The sequence below is a fragment of the Danio rerio genome, chromosome 1 (genome assembly GCF_052040795.2).
Source record: "Danio rerio strain M-AB ecotype USA chromosome 1, GRCz13ab, whole genome shotgun sequence".
Taxonomy (NCBI): domain Eukaryota; kingdom Metazoa; phylum Chordata; class Actinopteri; order Cypriniformes; family Danionidae; genus Danio; species Danio rerio.
This window is the reverse complement of record NC_141021.1, coordinates 27,411,127-27,429,850: the sequence shown is the minus strand read 5'-3', so window position 1 is coordinate 27,429,850 and position 18,724 is coordinate 27,411,127. Positions and strand designations below refer to the sequence as shown.

Here is an 18,724-nt window from a genome sequence, read left to right as displayed (position 1 = left end):
AACTACATGAATATGAAATTATCAGCCTGATCTCACGAGAAAACGTGAGTATTTTACGTTTTGCCAGTTTAGTTCGTACGAGTTCAGTCGTAGGAAATGGTACGATTTTTAAAAAGAGGCGTGGCACCTGACCCCACCCCTGACCCCAACCGTCATTGGGGGATAAGCAAATCGTACTAAATTGTACGAATTAGATCGTACGAATTCATACGAATTAGCCACTAAATGAAAAAGTTACGAATTGCCGTGAGATTGTGTTGGAAATAATACATGACATTATGATGCACACTGGATTAGCTGTTTGGTTGTATGTGATTCATCTTGGGATGCCATTCAGTTAAGTTGTAAACCCCAAACATTAATTAAAAAATGGTCATTGTTTACTCTCCCTTCAATTGTTCCAGTTTGAGATTTTTTCATCTGTTCCAGTGTAAAAGTTGACATTTAAAAATAAATAAAATAAAATGAAAACCTGTAACTGCTGATCTCCATAGCCTTCTATTTGTTTTTCTAAAAAGTCAATGGCCACTGTTTTTCATCTTTTTTACAAATATTTTATTTTGTGTACAACAGAAAAAACTTATATGGTACCTTTAAAGGGCCAATAATTTTAATAAGCTATAACTTCTTTTCTACTGATTTTAAAACCAGCATATTACTGCCAGAGAGAGTTGTAAAACTCAGACTGCCTCCTACAGGCCTATAATTAAATTCAGAATAAAAATGCAGAGTAAAAAAAGAGATCTTGTCATTTGTTGTCTTTATTATATGATTTACTTTGGATAATGCAGTTACATTAAAAAACGACAGGTGCATTTACAACAATTTAGTAACCACAATATTTTATATTTGCCTAATAAAAGACAGAAGTTATTTTCATTACCATAATTATGTAAGGGTAAATCAGATCATTGCTCTCCGACATAATGTTAGTTCTCCATTTCCAGCCCTGATCACATGAGAAAACATAGACAGTGAAAGCACCATCACTTTTGATTTTAGGCCTATTTTATATTTTACACAGTTATGTATTCTAATAAACTACAGCTTCAACACATATCTTTGGTTTGAATATGCAATAATTTAATATGCAATTTATTCCAATCAATCAATCAATCAATCAATCAATCAATCAATCATTTAATTATAAAATTTGGAAATATAAAAAGAAAGATAACTCCTTTTTTGAAGGCTTAACTATTGGCAATGAGTGATAACATTACTGTCAGTGATAACATAACTGTTCTTTGCATGTCATTCCTGAACATCTATGGCATGCTTTCAGCTATTTTAAAGCTTTGGATTGCATTTAATTTATATAAACATTAAATGCAATGAATGTCGATTTAGAATACAGTTCCATCAGTCCTTGGATTTCATGGGACCATAGTCAGCAGTTCACAATAATTCAGAATGAGGCCATATGCACCTAAGGGATGTAAGAGCTGAGCTGTTTTAGACCTACAGTTTAGAAGGATAGAGCTCAGTTTCGCAGTAAAAGCTTTTTGAATAAATAATCAATTATCAGTTTGTTGTTTATTTTATCGTGTATTTTTTATTTTAATAATGGAAATATACACAATTTTTAATACATAATACAGTAAAAAATGTCAAGGCAAAGAACTGACCAGAGAGAGAGAGAGAGAGAGAGAGAGAGAGAGAGAGAGAGAGAGAGAGAGAGAGAGAGAGAGAGAGAGAGAGAGAGAGAGAGATGGAAACGGATTCGCTCTCAGGTGTTAGTAAAGCCGACACGCATACTCACCTTCCAGCGTCATTCTCCATCCACATAAAAACCAGCGGAATTCAACCTGACACCAGATAAAAACTTGTTTTTGCTTCCATCCTCTGGAAATGAGCAGCCGACGGCGACGATGCAAGCGTCAGTTGATCAAGTTCACTCAGCATATTGCTCGACTAATCACAGGAACTCTGAATACAGGTACAGTCAACCATTTTTATATTTTTGTTTAGGGTGTGATTTTTGGCGAACTATGTATGAGACTAAAAAGATAACGTAATCGTCGTTTTGATGTATAGGAGTTGATTACATTATCATGCTTTTCTAAACGGCACACTGAAATTATGTAATGCTGGGTAAAGCTTTACGTTTTTTGTATATGTTTTTAGAGGTCAGAAGTTATTGAACATTCTAAAATGGCTATTGATAATGAAAGCATAAATTAACGAAATATTTTATGCAGTAAAGTAGCTGGGAAATAATTGTTTAAAAAAATGTAAATGTTAGTTATTGTTTCACTGTGATCTAAATATTGGGAAAGTTAATTACTTTTTGTATTTAATAATAATAACAACAACAACAAAAACAAATACAACAACAACAACAATAATAATAGAATTATCATCAACATATTATTATTAATATTATTAGCATTATTATTATTATTATTATTATTATTATATAAATATATAATGTCTTCTTGGAACATGATCTTTACTTGATGTAGCAATGATTTATTGGCATAAGTGAAAGTAGTATTGTTGGTTTATCTGTTTATTTTGTAGTCTAGGGTTTGTATTTACAAGACTTCTCAGCATGTGCTTGATCTCACTTTTCAAAATGACACCACTTAAGTAATCACTGACATTTTTTCGGTTTTCCATGCATATTTCTAACATCTTTTCCTACAAACAACAATTAATTGAAAATGCAAATCAGTTGAACTTCAATTACTATAGCACAATTATTGACACAGATACAAAACCACAAATAGACTGATCAAGGATAATGAACCAGATATATTTTATAACTTGTAAAATATGTTATTAACATAGCATAGCAAAGTGTAGGCTGTAACTATAGTGGAAATCATGGTCTCGGGTCTGGGGTTCACAAAATAGCCTCATTAGGGGGCCACTAGAATCATTAGACTAGTCACAAACTTCATGTTGATCTGCAGTCAGAATATAATGAATACATATTACATGCACTTATGCTACAACAAAAAGGTCAACAGGTGGTAACTCCCACAAGACAGTTTATGATTATAAATTCATGCTGTATATCTAATTTTCTTCCTTGATTTTTGAAAGGTGTAATTATTAATTTTACTGAAATATAAGATTAGCAGAGCTATAGATGAAATATCTGGTGTTGCTTTGCCACACTTTACTGCTGTAGAATGTAATACCCCATAATAATAACAACAATAAAACAGGTGTGTACACTACAATGATGTAAAATCCAAACTGTACTTTTAATGGCTCAAATTAGATTCCTGGCCTTGTGCTTTTCTGTCTAATCTACAGTGACATGTGAAATGAAATTTTCTATAAAATTAATTGACTCTGTCTGGTAAATTAGACTGTTTGGTGTATTTCAATGTACTCAAGCATCACTGTCTATTAGCCAGTTGCAATATAAACAATAACATAAATGATCTCTGCGTGGGTTATTATTGAAATGACAGTGCTAATCATTAATGGTCTTAACTTTGTGGATGAGAGTTCTAATTAATTTCATCTTTCCCTTGGCTATGCTTCATATCCTAGTGGGACTAAATATAATTACACACTCCATCATTTCATAGCCGACCAAAAGACACTGATGATCCCTTAATAATGCCATAAATTAAATATCGCAGAGACTGGTATCTTTTTCAGGTAGTTTTCAGCAGTTTTTTTTTTTTTTTTTTTGGTCTGTGTTTGAGATGTTTTTGTGCTGCTGTTTTATCTACTTGAATACCTCCCCGCTTAAAATTCATGCATGCTGATTGTATTTTGCATAACTTGTTTGATTTAATTCACATGATTGGTTTCCCACTGGGGATTCACCGCTCAGTCTGTATTTATATAGCCTTAAAAGCGTCATAAGACAAAAATAACTACAAGCCATTCAGGCTTGTTTCCTTTCTATAGAGAAAACAGGCCATAACAGGAATTTATGAAAGTGAGACTATCTTGCAACCACTCACAACGCACTATTGCAATGAGTGAAAATTTGAAAAAACTGAATTGAATTGAAATTAAGCCATAATGAAATGAACACATGTGGTTTACTGATGAAGACAAACAGTAGAAAAAAAGCCATTTTTGTTTATAGGATACCAAAATAATTGCTTTTCATAGATATTTTCTTTTATTTTATAACTTTCCTTTTATATCTACTTAATCCGAGCTGAAACTGTTTAACTTAATAATGCTGTTTTGACTTTTGTTTGCGCAATGATTATTTTTAGGACTATAATTATACCTAAAATAGAGTGAAATACCATATTTTGCCATGTAAATTTATTTAAAGGCCAGCAGTTTCTCATGCATCATTTTAACATCCTGTACCAGCTTTATAATACTGTAAAACACCTAATCATCTATCGCAACAAAATATTAAATATAACTTTTACATAATGTTTAACAGTTACCTTTCAACATTTTATCATGGTTGTGGGTCAAAGACAACGTGACCCAACTTTGGTGTTTTCATTAAGTTACATTTTTAAAAAGTTCATAAAAAAAATACATGTGAAAATTCTAAATCTAGGTAAAATAATGTTTTACATCTCATTTTATTTTTCTAAATTCCAGAAATGAACAGGATACTTTTGTACTTTTCTTTCCTTTTTTATATTTGTGTATAAAAAGACTTAAATTGTGGTAATTTATGCCACAAAAGTCACATCATTCTGTGAAATGCCAGAAATCTTACATAATTCCTTCCCTTAACCTTATTTAACTTTATGAGCCAAGTTTACTGTTTGATATTTTTGATTGCCTGCAATCTAAACACAAGTAGATGTTTTGTTAGGTTAATATTCCCACTTACTCACAATTCTTCAGCTTAGTCAACTAATTTATCATCCACCAATTACTTTAGCATAAGTTTTATGTGGCAGATGCCCTTCCAGCAGCAAACCAGCACTTCATGGAAAACACCCATGCACTCTCTCATTTACACACACTTATATTCTATGGCCATTTTTTGTTTATAGACTTCACCAAATCTTCCAAAATCTCTATTTGGACTGTTAGGGAAACCAGAGCACCCGATGGAAACCGACAGGACTAACCACTGAGCCATCATGATGCTTTATTGTAATTCTGTGTAATGCAAATACTGTTACGCCACAGAGAGACCCTGCTCCACATCTCACAGATGAAATGAGGGTCATTCAGGGGATTCTCCACACACAATAGCTGCACTTTGCTTGCACAATCAACTCTGGCTCACTGCCTTCCTTCTGCAAGTAAACCCACTCACATTTTACCGCATTCCATGTTTCTTCCAATGAAAAGAAGACACTCATGACTGCTAAGTACCATGAAACAGTGCATAGGAGAATGTGTTTTTCTCATGCACATAAAGCAGAAGCAACAAGAGCTTTTACAAACATATTTCAAGTCATGCATCACAAAATTACACTGCTAACATGCTAAGCAAATGCTGAAAATGCTTCTGTGACCCTGTGAAAAACACTTAACAGTTTTACATGAGGTCTTTTAACACTCTTTTGCATGAGGAGCTACTTTTTTCTGCCACCAATTCTCCATGTTGACACTTTTACAGCTGAGCAGAAGACAAGTTACTTATTTGAAAATGCCACTTTAAAAAAAGGTAAATGGTTTTCACATATTTTTCTCATGACAGCGTTGACTGAGTCTTGTTTAAAGTAAAGCTATGTCCTCATTTCTTTTCATTTCATATAATTGCCTGAACTGAAATCACCATTACAATAGCATATGTCATTTTACAATAGCAAAAACCTTTATTTAACACTATTAATATTGAAAGTATTATTTATTAAATAAAAATGTGTATTGAATAACAGCAGCTGAATAATAAAAGCTGTTCTAAAAAGTACGAAAGGCAGAGAGTTTACAGTCAGCAATAGATAACAGGAAGGTATTATTGTAAGTTCTTGCCCTTCAGCCGAAACTTTCTTTATATTCCATCTATACATTGAATTTGATGCATGTTTAACCACTGTACTGTACATCAGAGCCTGTGGTAGATTCCAGAAAAACTCTTTGTTGTTGGTCTGGTCTGGCAAGCATATATGAACCATAAATGAACACCCTGCTCAAAAAGGTTTTTCGTTTCGTGTGTTAAACAATCGTTTTAAACTAACTGCAGAAATTCATTACACATAAGGCTCTCAAATCTGCTCTAGTTGTAGCAGCACCTGCGCAGTGAAAAGTGACCAGTGAACAGTGGTGGATGCTGTGATTGATTACAGCATGTTCTACGTAGGAGCTGTTTGTAACATCTTGACCAATCTTTAAGTGGGTCAGTCTGGCACCCCAATTTTACAGTAAATCCCCTCATACAGTAATATTTGTCGTAAGAATAGTAAGTAGTTGTACAATTCATAAATGCTTTAGTAGGGTTTTCATTGTCTTCTGTTCTATTTCCTCAGATATTATATATATCTCAACCGTAAACACAGATATTTATATATTCATCTAGAGGATACTCCCTTTATAAAACACAAGGACTATAGCTTGTGAAATCTAGTGCATCTGTAGTACTGCAGGCATCAATCTATACCAGGACGTTCTTCATGGAAAACTGGGACAGAGGTATTATACGTGTCCTGAAGGAGACACCGCTCTGTGTCTTTAGTTACCTGACCTGCTAAGGCACACAGTGGTGCATATTTAATAAAATTCATGGAAGCAGGGCAGACCCTCTGCGCTGTTTATGCTATGAATATTAACCTATACTTAATAATTTACACCTTTTATGAACACCTTTAAATGATACCCAAATGAGTTCTACCAAAAAAAAAAATAAAATAAATAAATAAATATATATATATATATATATATATATATATATATATATATATATATATATATATATATATATATATATAGGTCTTTACATTGCTGCTAAAGCATATAAACTGGACAGATGCACCACCATACTGCCTCATGCTAACATTTAAATGCAATTTGTTATGATCGACTACTGGAGTAATGATCTCTGACACAAAACCTGTTTGTGCCTAATGAAGTTTCTCAAATCACAGGTAATGGTGTATAAAAGGAAACATAGCCTTGACAAAGGCATCAATACACGTCACTCTAATTATTCATTAAAACGACAGTGTTGGTGTAATTAGCGTCACTGGACCTGCTAGTAGCAGGAATCTTAATTAAAGATAAAGCTAGGCATCATTTTACAGTTCAAAAGCAAGCAAGGATGCGTCTAAACACATGTAAGATAATAACAAAACCAAAAAAAGTGGTTCTTTATTTCAGAAGCTGTATTTCCAATATAAATGCTTGCAGCTATGTGTGCTATGTTGTAGATAATGAAGACGAAGAACAAGAGAGCACAACAGAACGGTATCACCCAGAAAATCTGGAGCAACTGCAATCGCAGACCCATTTCTCCAGACAAGAGCTGCAGTTACTCTATAGAGGATTCAAGAATGTGAGAGTTCATTTAAACCCCACCTGCCGGGTGTTGAAATTAAAAATGATGTTGTCATTCTGCCCTCTTTGGAGATTTTCCAGCCTCATAAATATCACCTTCTTGTCTGGGCCTGTTTTTCTAGGATTGTCCAAGTGGAGTTGTGAATGAGGACACTTTTAAAAACATATATGCTCTGTTCTTCCCACTAGGAGGTAAAATTTTGTTCTATCAGATATGTTTAACCAATACAGTTCATTTATTTATTTTCTTCGACTTAGTCTTTATTTCAGAGGTCACCATAATGGAATTAACCACCTTAACCAATACTTATTGAAACTAAAGGTTAATTTAATGTATATCATCATTAAATCGCCTTCCAAACCTGTATTAATATATTTAATCTGCTAAACACAATAAATGATTTTGAAGAAAGTGCATAACTAAACCGTTGTTTGCCCTTTTTCTCTACTATGTACAATGGAAGGTAATTGAAAAGTTCAGATGCAAAAACTTCTTAATGCCATCCAAAATGTTCTCCTAAAATGAGAATTTTTCTCAACCTCCTATGTTTATTTTCAGTTATTACACTTGAAAGGCAATGAAAAGAACTTATTCATATAAATGTAAAATTAATGTGCCAACACACAAGAGTTGGAGAAAAATGCTAATTTTTTTCTTCAACTGTGGCCAAATCAAAGGATTATCTTTTATGTTGTAATCCATACATTTATGCTGAACAACTTAATGATTGAATTTAAAAGCTGAAATTGAAAACAAATTAATTTAAATAGTTGGGATAAAATCATTTAAAAACATTTTGTTCCGCTACAGTATACTTTACTATAGGTTTTATAATAAATCATTGTATTTAACAATACTTGAAAAAGTCACATAATTACGTATTGCAATGACAGTTTAAAAGACAGATTACCCTTATTGCAGTCAGTGTCTCCTCCAAGTGCTCTGATCCAAGATTTTTTTATACAGAAAAAGTATTCATTTTTAATACTTCCTAGATTGAACGCCACAGAAGCATAAAACAATAATAATAATAATAACTAAAATATCAACTTTTTTTCTTCATTAATTTATGTGTATATGTGTGTGTTTATATTATGTAATATAAGTATAATAATTATAATATGTGTGTGTTTATTATATGTAATATACAGTATATGTATTGTTATGAAGTCATATGTATAATCAGTACATTACCTGTTTTCTCTTCAGATTCATCAAAGTATGCTCAGTTTCTCTTCAATGCATTTGATAAAGATAAGAATGGCTCTCTTAGTTTTGAGGTAAAGACTTTTAATTAACTAGTTTGTTTTTGGATAATAAAAACATATATTTGTGTTGTTGACGTGACATTTCAAAAAAAGTGTGCCCACATTTTAAATCTGTCATATGGTGTGACTGTTTCAACAATTGTCTAATAAATTACAACTCTTATAAATTAAAAGTAAATTCATTAAATTATTAATAAATATCCCAGGCCTACATTTAAAAATGGCTATTTTAGTAAATGGCAATCATTTCTAAAAACGTAGGAACTAGATATAATTTGTTACTGTAAACCATGTCCTTTAGTGTGACACTATATGCTTATTTTTTAAATTGGCCAGTTCCACAGAACTTTAATTATTGAAAGACCCCATTGAAAATCATGTGACTGAAGCCCCCGTGAAGCCCATGATATTTACCTGTTAAATTTTTGTCTCAGAATTTTTCTTTTATTGACCTTTTTTTGGAACCACTGTAAAATTTTCATGTGTATTATGTCATAATTAGCACTATTTGCACCATATAAAGTGTCAAACAATGAAGATGAATTACACTTATGTTATTTGTACATTATTAAGAGTTGTTTTTCCTCATTTTTGCTATGTAACACCATTTGACATATTTAAGATACAGGAGTCTCATTAAAAAAATGGTGCAAACACAAAACGGGGTTAGAATCGTACACATTTTCCATGTTGTGCTGTAATAAGTAAACTTTAATTGTACCAATTTAAATCATCATACAAGCCATAATCGTTGATTAATAAATATGTATTTATTCTGCTTTACATTTAATTTTAGAAAGCTTTGGTTTGTTTGCAAGTTTTATAAGTGAGACCCCTGTTCAGTAAAATTGTAAAAAAAAAAATATTTATGTATATATTTCCTCAAATATCTGACTTCGAACTACATCAATATATCAAATTTTTCTTCAAAAGGGGTTTTTTACAAAATCTTTTTACTGCCTATTTGTCAACTACCCATTAATGTGTAAAATATGCATGTGAAAAGTTATACAGTGTTTTGAATGGCTTTTGTAGGATATCCACTGTAAACAATTTCTTGTGGAATTTACAGTAACTTACTGGCAGCACATCACCAGTTACTTACTGTAAATCAATTACAGCAAAAAAAACAAAAAACAAAAAAACAAACAAACAAAAAAACTGTATTTACATTCATAGCACCATTAATCTTGCTGTATATGTATTTACAGAATTATGCCTTTAATGTAAAATATACATTATTTTTACAACTTTAAAAATACAGTAACATACTGCATAACTGTCCTACAGTAAAAAACAGTTCATATTACAGTTAAATACTGTGTAATTTGCACAAATCGTTGACAGTGTAGTATCATTATGCATGGGACTTTATTATGTCAATTCCTTTTTTCAGGAGTTAGTCTGTGATCTCTCTGTTTTGCTGAGAGGCACTACCGAAGAAAAGTTGAACTGGGCTTTCAATCTATATGATATCAACAAAGATGGGCAGATAACTAAAGAGGTCTGGAAACTACTGTCATTTTCAGATTTTGTCTTTTACTGAATTTGTGTCTTTGCATTTTTAGTTCTGCCAAAGTCTAAACACATTCTGAGGTTTCGATTGTGACATTTTTCTATGTATTTGATCTTGTGTTTCAGGAAATGCTGGATATAATGAAGTCTATTTATGATTTGATGGGGAAATCTATACATCCACGGCTTAAGGAGGAGGCAGTGAGGCAACATGTCAGAATGTTCTTCCAAGTAATTCCATTATACATTATTATCATTATTATTGAAATATGTGACTGTACATTTCTTTAAAGAGCCCATATTATACATGAAATAGGGTCATATCTTGGTTGTAAGGGTCTCCAACAACAGTCTAATATGCATGCAAGGTCAAAAAACACTTTCATGGTCTTATAATCTGCATTTATTTTTACCTAATTATCCCAGCGACTCCTGTATGAATCGTTCAGTGATTCATTTGTTCCCAAACCCCTCCTTAGCGCGAAGCTAATCTGCGCTGATTGGACCGATGACAGTCTGTCGCGATTGGTCGACTGCCTTCAGTCAGAGAGTGAAATGGCCAATAGCTAATCAGCAATTTAAAAAGTAATCACAGTTCATACACGCTAGATAGTGTAGGCGTGGATTTTAGCTGCCACACACACACACACCTCCGGACGAGAACGCTCCCGCTTCCGCCCGCACCCGCCAGGTTTTAGCCTTAGAACCCGCCCCGTATTCTGCCCGCCGCGCCCGATCCCGCTAAAGAGCGGGGGAGAACAAAACCGAAAATCTGTATAAACACACACACAGCACCAAGCATAAAGCTCTCGCTCGCTCGCTCTCTCTCTCTCTCTCTCTCTCTCTCTCTCTCTCTCTCTCTCTCTCTCTCTCTCTCTCTCTCTCTCTCTCTCTCTCTCTCTCTCTCTCTCTCTCTCTCTCTCTCTCTCTCTCTCTCTCTCTCTCTCATACGCGCGCGTGCGCACTAACACACAAGCACCAAGCAGACACATCTTTCTCTTTCTCAGACAGCCCGCTCCCGTCCCAAATCAAACCCGTTACCGACCGCTCCGGCGATTTATTCGGAAATTTATTCCCGCGCCGCAGAAATCTGGCGCGGGGACAGCCGCGGGTATGCACACCTCTAACGTTACCACGGAGCTCCATAAACAAAGCAGCACGCGTCGCGTTTTTAACGTGACTTTGCACGCGATAAGAGAATATAGCCAGTTAACCTGATACAGTACACTCGGTTACAAGTAACAAATCACAACTAAATACATTTGCAAGCTAGAGTCAACGAGGCAACAACTTTAACCGCACGTACTTACACTTGAGAAATGGAAGAAACCCATCCTGATGTCCATCAGTAAGTTACTGATCCTTCCTTTAACAAACGCAGATGAAGTATTCCTTGTAGCATGTAGCTTCCAGAAGTTTCCAGTAGTTTCCAACTGCTTGGCTATAATGCTGAGGTTTCATCTTTGGGTAGAGACTCAATATATCCATCTGCAATGTGACTTCAATCGACCGGCATGTTTGTGTGCGTGTGTTTGTGGGTGTGTGTGTGTGTGTGTGTCTGGGTTACTGCGTCAGAGGGCGGGGCCTCAGGTTTGAAATCTCCCGGGTTTGCGCGTGCACGTGAAAAACTTAGTTTCGTTCGTACGTCATGGCGAAACACCTAATGAGTCGGTATCAAGGCGACTCGTTTGAAGCACTATGAATCGACTCTTTTATAGATGAATCAACAGTTTTAAACACTGTATTCTTACAGATTTAAGCCTTAGCTGGATACTTCACTTCACTTAGAGCTGTGTTACACACTACATGGAGGGGAATTTTCTAAAACCCATAATATGGGCTCTTTAAAATATATTTACCGTAACAGGCCCGTAGCCAGGGGGGGTTCGGGTGGTTCGGAACCGGAAGACCCACCCGCACTGACAAAGGTTCAGAATTTGTCTTATATATACTCACTTGTCAAAAATAGTGAAAATAACCCATCGAAAAAGTTATTAAGACCAAACGGAATTTTCTGTTAGCTGTCGTTTTGGTGTGACTTCTGCTAATCAGTTTTGGCCTATGCAAACAATAGTTATTCATGAGTCCAACAACCATTGTGCAAGAAAAAATAAACATACATCCGACCCCAGATTAATAAAGGGACTAAGCCGAAAAGTAAATGATTGAATGAATTATTACTAATAATAATATTATTATGTTTACATTTTTTATTATTCAAAGAGCTCAATTCTGACTGAGGAATGTTGAATGTGCTGGCCAGTTTGTTATTTGCCAAATAAATGACAATATGCTACAGTTTTTAATAAAAAAACCTGACAGATTACTATGTTTTTTCTAGTGATATCAATTGTAATAAATTTTTATTTTAAAAATAGGTACTTAATTCATATTTCTTTATTCTAAATCTTTAGGAAATATTTTTGGTACATTTAAAGTGTTATGATGACCATCTAACAAGCTAATCTAGCTAAAAGTAGTGCTTAAAATGTCACAAAAATGCAGTATTTAAATTTCAGAATTAAATAGCAAATGAGGCGAATAACTGAAAAAATATCCACTTTCTTGAGAAGAATGAACCACCCCTTTTACCAGGCTGGCTATGGGCTTGTATGAAGCTTACTATAATAAAACATTATGACAGTTATGATAACTGCAGATTTAAAAATATAGAGTTAAAATATCCACAGGGTGGCGCAAAAACAGATTGGACAAAAGTGGGGGGAGACAAATGATGGCAGAATTTTAATTTGAAAAATAGTCAGGATGAATTAAAAGCTGCAACTTTAAGAAATGTCCATAAGTTAGCATTTTTTTGTATTTTGTGATTCATCTTTTTATTTGTCATTTATTTATGCTTTTAAATTGCATAATGTGACTTAAAACAACTTTTAATCTTGAAAACATTGACTTTTTTTATTTTTTATTTTTTTTAGATTTTTAATAGTTTAAAGTGATATATCGTCTGGGTTCGTGTTATATATTATGGTACAACAATCTTGAAATAAACCTCCATTACATTTTCTGTTATTCTACACATTTATTTCCCTATACATTCTTTCTTATACATTATATTATTTCAAAATACTAAAATATCAATAAAAGTCAATTTGTTAAACAGTAGAGTTGAATTTTCAACATCAAATGTCGACAGAGAAGAAATCAAGGTCCCATAATGCAATTCACAACTGTAAATAAACAGCATTATTTCTCACATATGTTTTTATTCTCTAAGAACATGGACATAAACCAGGATGGTGTAGTAACTATTGATGAATTCATTGACAGCTGTGAAAAGGTAAGTCTCATTTAATCTTTTTTAAAAACATGTATCGTATAAAGCAAATATGTATAACAATACCACTGCTTCTTTATTATTATTATTTTTTTTTGCAGGATGAACATATCATGCAGTCTCTTAAGATTTTTGACAATGCAGTCTAGATGTTGACCTGGAATTCCACTCTCAAAAGTTAATGATAACAGCTTTTCTGTACTGTTGTCCTGGATTCTTCTAGACAGCTCAGGACTGCTTTGGACTGTTTATGCCAACACACTACTGAATGTATACCTGCATTGGTAAATGTTTGAGACTGTTTTGTGATGCAAATAGAAATGGAATATTAGCGGTAGAGCAGCAACTGCTTTTAAAGCAACAGTGTTTTTGTATTATAATGTGCTTCTGTTGTTACCAATGTGGTTCAGTTCTGGGTATCTGTTTCATTCTATTGTTTCACACATCTTCTGTTTCACACCTGAACCGTAAGCACTTAATGTATACTTTTGTAGAGATTCAAAGCCTTTTAACCCCAACCTCTTTAATATTTAATACAGTAGATGAATAATATATACAAGACTGGGATTACTTGAAAGCTTTCAAGGTCAAACTAAAACCTTCTGAGTGAAGTAAACGCCCCACTGTTCTTGACGTCAAATGTGCACATTGCATTTGAAGTAACACTGTATTTTTTCTGCCAAAAACATGTTCTGAGGTGAGATTTTTTTACTTTTTATTATTTGTACTGTATATTATGCAAAAGAATGATTTGAATTAAATTTATGATAAAATTAAGTTTTATGCTAAAAAATGAAGACTCATTTTTGACATTTTAATAAACAAATGACAGTAAACATAAATATTTCATTAACATTCCATATACACTTCAATCACCATGTTAAGTTATTTTGTTTGAAAAAAAAAAAAGTTTTTCTAGAAAATATTCACTGAATTTTAGTCAACAGTACAGCCTTTTGTTTTTTCCCCTAATAATGTTGGAATACAAAAAAAAAATTAATCATTATGAAATGTAACTTCATGTGATCTTTTGTAGAGTACTCTAAATAAAGTTAGGCTTAGTTGCATTAAAGAAACATTGAAACATATAAGAAACAAAAAAGTGTAAAACAAAAAGAAATTTAAAATAATTTGAAATACATTTAGGAGGGTGAAGATGATCAGATCCTGAAAAACAAGGGTACTCTACAAGGGTATTTTGGTGCTATTCTATGTTCTGTAAATGCAGCATTTATTATTAATGTAATTTATTTAGCTATAATTATAAATCATATCCCTTCCATATAAATTAAATTTAACCAGCACTACTATTAATAGCTTAGCATACAATAAAAGATCTTATTAACATTAAAACTCGCACATAATACAATAAATAAATGCCAACAAGTAATTATGGCATGCAGATATACATTTATTTAACTGAAAGTTTTGATGTATTCTGTAGTTTTATATATTTTAAATGTCAAGAAATAAAGTATAATGAGTTAGGCACTGGTGAAGTTTTAATATTAACTCATGAATGTGTATAACCAAATTAAGATGAGATGCCTCTATGCCAGATTGCCTTCTCTCTTTCTATCTATCAGATGAAGAGTTCTCTAATAATGTCCATGGCTGAGAACATAACAGTTTTATTGTGCATTCTGGAATTGTTATGAATAGAAAAGACAAGAAGATCTGAAATGTAGACATTTATGAATAGATTATTTGCTTTCCAAAATAATTCCTTTCAACTGTATAATAATTATTTGAAAATTGTCAGTGTCTGGTATAAAATCTAACATTTTTGTCTTGTGGTATTAGTTTGTGTGGTCATATATGTATAGTAATTTATAAAGCGTTTATAATTGCTTATTGTAAGTGTTATGTTCTTTAATAAGCTAATAAATGCTAGCTGCCTTGATTTCAACCAAATGTATAACATGTCAGTTGTTGTTAATTCTTAATCTGTTTTAAAACACTCATTTATGTTTAATTCAGAAGAGTATATGTTTTCTCTGGTTTCTTAGAATTCCATTGTTTTACTCAAAACCAAAATGAAAAAAAAAGGTTATTAATGTTTTGTGTGAAACTGTGTGGTTTATATATATATGTATATAAGTTACACATTTTTTACCACCACAAGCTGCTCTATCATGCTGTATTGTATTCATATAAAAATGTATTAGACTGATTTAGCTAATTTGCACAGTTGTTTTAAAGTAAACAAATACATTGTTAGCTGCTTCATTCATTAGTTGGCTTACTGCTTTTCACAATGTCCTTTAAATGGTCTACATTAATGTCTCATAGTTTTCTTTTCCAGAAGGTTTAACTAAGTTCCATTATGAAGACTGGTCACTAGAGGGCACAAGAAAGTAATTTCATGTTGTTCTATTTCTGAAGTTTGTTTTTATTCTTCCCAGTGCATCAATTTGCAAATTAACTTTTACAATGTTTTTATAGTGTATTTGTTTGAAATATGTCGCAGGGATCAAACATTTGATTTACGAGTCTTAGAACTCCCACTGATAATGGCTTTAATGGCATAGGTAATCAAAGTGTTTTCCTTTCCATGCTGTGGGCCTACAGTACCTGTAGTTGCTCATTCATGAGCTTCATCCATGTCACTTTGAACACTGGTACTCCCTCAGATTCTACCTCTGGGAACGCTGGGAGCAGGAGCCATCTCATTATTCCAAGAATAATTCCAATATATTCTTTAGAATATCTTGTTTTGTGCTCAACAGAAGAAATTAATTTTCAAATGTTTAGTACCACTTGTATATGAGTAAATGGTAAGGATTTTTTTTTTTTTTAAATTTGGATGACGTATCCTTTAAGGGGTGAAGTCTCATTGTGACATTTCTCATTAAATGCAGTCTAATATTTTTATAGAAACCCATTTTTCCTCTCAATCTAGGCCTGGCAGGCAGAGATCCTCCCTGTGGGGACTAGTTGATTATGGATAATTCCAACAATCCAACCCCCAACAAACCAGTGGACAAATGGTAACTCCTCTGAAAAGGCCATGAGCAAAAGAGGTTTCTCAAGAGTTTGCTTTCAGGATCCATTTGAAACTTTTTCTCGGTATGCTTTGAGTCCAGTTGCTTCTTTTGTGGATACTGCAACCACAGGTGCTCTTTCACATCCTTTTTTAAGGGATGCTTTGGGGCAACATCAGGGGATCTTGCAAATGCAGATTCTCCAAGTTGGAGTCCTTTTGGCAGGTACAGCATCTTTTTGATTACTTCCTCAATGGATCTGGCAGACACTGGTCTCTTTGATGGGATTCAGGAGGAACAAGTGATACTCATTGCTGGAATCAGCTGGAATGAGATCTGAAAGCCACAGTGGATCAGTGGATCTGACAGCCACACTCTCCAACAGGAATAGGTTTTTCCTCAAGTCTCTTGGCATGCATAGTTTGTACCTTTCTATTTGTACAGAGCAGGAACAGGTGGCTTTGTTATCTTTTCCAGGTGATAATCTTCTACTTCCATTATTAGCAGATCTGCCTTCAAGAACTGCTGCATTGGGGCATGAAGGTTTGCATGACTAATATTGTTGTTTTATAGTAAAAAATCTTTTATGGTGGTAAGACAACAGTTACTCATTTCTTACATGTTTTACTTCACATATCACCACTTGGTTTGGTGTGTATAATTGATAACAACAGCATACTATTAGGTTCACTATTTATTTTCATAAGCACTTTAGATAAAATTCTTGCAATAATTTTTGAACCAGTTCTGGTTAATATGTATTAAATGTAACAGATATGTTTCTGTTGTGAAACTGCTACCTTTTGTGTCAACTTAGGTTCAATTTGAAATTGACTTTTACTCGACTGAACGTGAGCTACCTGAAACACAGACTCAGAGCTGCAACAACAATAAATTCACAGGTTATTGTCATACAATAACTGAAGTATATGTAAACTTTAAGCCAAGTTTCATAAAAGTAATTTCGAGGGGAGCATGTGATATGATTAGTTGTGGCTGGTCTTTCATATGCAATCATTCACAAACCAATCAGATTATTCCAAACCTACAATAAATAGCCCATTTCACATTAAGACCACTACCGCTACAAAAATGATCCAGCTTCAAGAAATTTTTTACAGCGTTGCACTATTAAACCTATCTGTCACGGTTGCAGGTTTGTGCGCTTCTCCGGAGTGTATGTTTGATCACGTGGGTTTGTTTTGTTTTGGTTGTCCATGTGGATTTGTTAGGCTCACGTGTTATGACTACACTCAGTTGGTCTGATTAGTTCGCCAGCTGAGGCTCATCATGGTGCCTATATCTGTGCAACGCTTTTGTGTGTCTGTGTCAGTTTGTTACTATCACTTATGTTTGTGCTGTCTGTGTTTAGGCCCTGAGGAGTTTGTCTGGATCTGGTTTCCCCGTTCTGTTCCTGTCCTGTGTTCTGCGTTCATCTAGCCTGGCACTATTTGTTTTATTGTCAGATTCTAATAAACATTGTCACTTGCATTTGGATCCTCTCTGACTCTCATTCGAAACGTTACAGAACGAACTGACCTGTTCATGGATCCAGCGAGTGTTTCCCAGATCTCCGAGTTCGTCTCTCAGAGCAACGCTCGGATTGATCGACAGGATGAGGCCCTGGCCACCACGGCTCAGGCGATCCAGGCCCTGGTTGGCCAAATTTCATTGCTCACATCCCAGGTCCAACAACTGGTTACCCGTGCTGCACAGGCTGATACGGCACCAGCCCCCGAGACTGCACCGACCCCGGAAGTGTCACCAGCGCCTGCGGTCCTTGCTCGCTCTGTTGAGCCGCGTCTTCCACCTCCGACCAGCTACTCTGGAGAGCCTCTCTTGTGCCGATTCTTCTTGTCTAAGTGTTCCCTTTACATCTCGCTGCAGCCGTCATTATTTTCCTCCGAGCAATCTAAGGTGGCGTTCGTCATCACCCTCCTTTCGGGCAAGGCGGCTCAGTGGGGAACAACAGCTTGGGAACAAAAGCTACCATGCTGCTCTACGTTTAACCTGTTCTCCAAAGAACTTAAGAAGGTCTTTGATCGAGCCGCTTCCGGGAGAGAGGCCGCCCGAGTCCTCGCTGAACTCCGCCAGGGGAATCGGAGCGTGGCGGAGTACTCGATTGAGTTCCGAACCCTAGCCGCTGAATGCGGCTGGAACGCGGAGGCACAATGGGACATGTTTCTGCACGGATTGTCTGATCGTCTGCAAGATGCAATCTATTCCTTAGATCTTCCAAAGACTCTGGACGAGTTGGTGGATTTGG

At 34.4% G+C, this 18,724-nt stretch overlaps 1 protein-coding gene across 2 annotated transcripts; it reads left to right on the top strand.

Moving 5' to 3' along the window:
* The first annotated feature begins 552 nt into the window (after positions 1-552).
* kcnip4b (potassium voltage-gated channel interacting protein 4b) lies at positions 553-15,849 on the top strand. Of its 2 annotated transcripts, XM_087237245.1 has the most exons (9): positions 553-1,939; positions 7,269-7,393; positions 7,518-7,587; positions 8,606-8,676; positions 10,061-10,168; positions 10,306-10,410; positions 12,047-12,107; positions 13,415-13,477; positions 13,576-15,702. In XM_087237245.1, the coding sequence occupies exons 1-8, from the start codon at positions 1,852-1,854 to the stop codon at positions 13,450-13,452; spliced, it is 666 nt and encodes a 221-aa protein (XP_087093371.1). In that variant the 5' UTR covers positions 553-1,851; the 3' UTR covers positions 13,453-13,477; positions 13,576-15,702. The 2 variants fall into 2 exon arrangements, with proteins under 2 accessions (XP_087093371.1, XP_087093370.1); XM_087237244.1 differs by lacking the exon at positions 12,047-12,107 and having other exon boundaries at positions 13,576-15,849.
* Positions 15,850-18,724: the final 2,875 nt, after the last annotated feature.

Bases quoted from the DNA above. Each gene is read 5' to 3' on its own strand.
- kcnip4b (XM_087237244.1), top strand. From the start codon at position 1,852: ATGAGCAGCCGACGGCGACGATGCAAGCGTCAGTTGATCAAGTTCACT. The intron at 1,940-7,268 runs GTACAGTCAACC...GCTATGTTGTAG, and splicing joins CACAGGAACTCTGAATACAG to ATAATGAAGACGAAGAACAA. The intron at 8,677-10,060 runs GTAAAGACTTTT...TCCTTTTTTCAG, and splicing joins ATGGCTCTCTTAGTTTTGAG to GAGTTAGTCTGTGATCTCTC.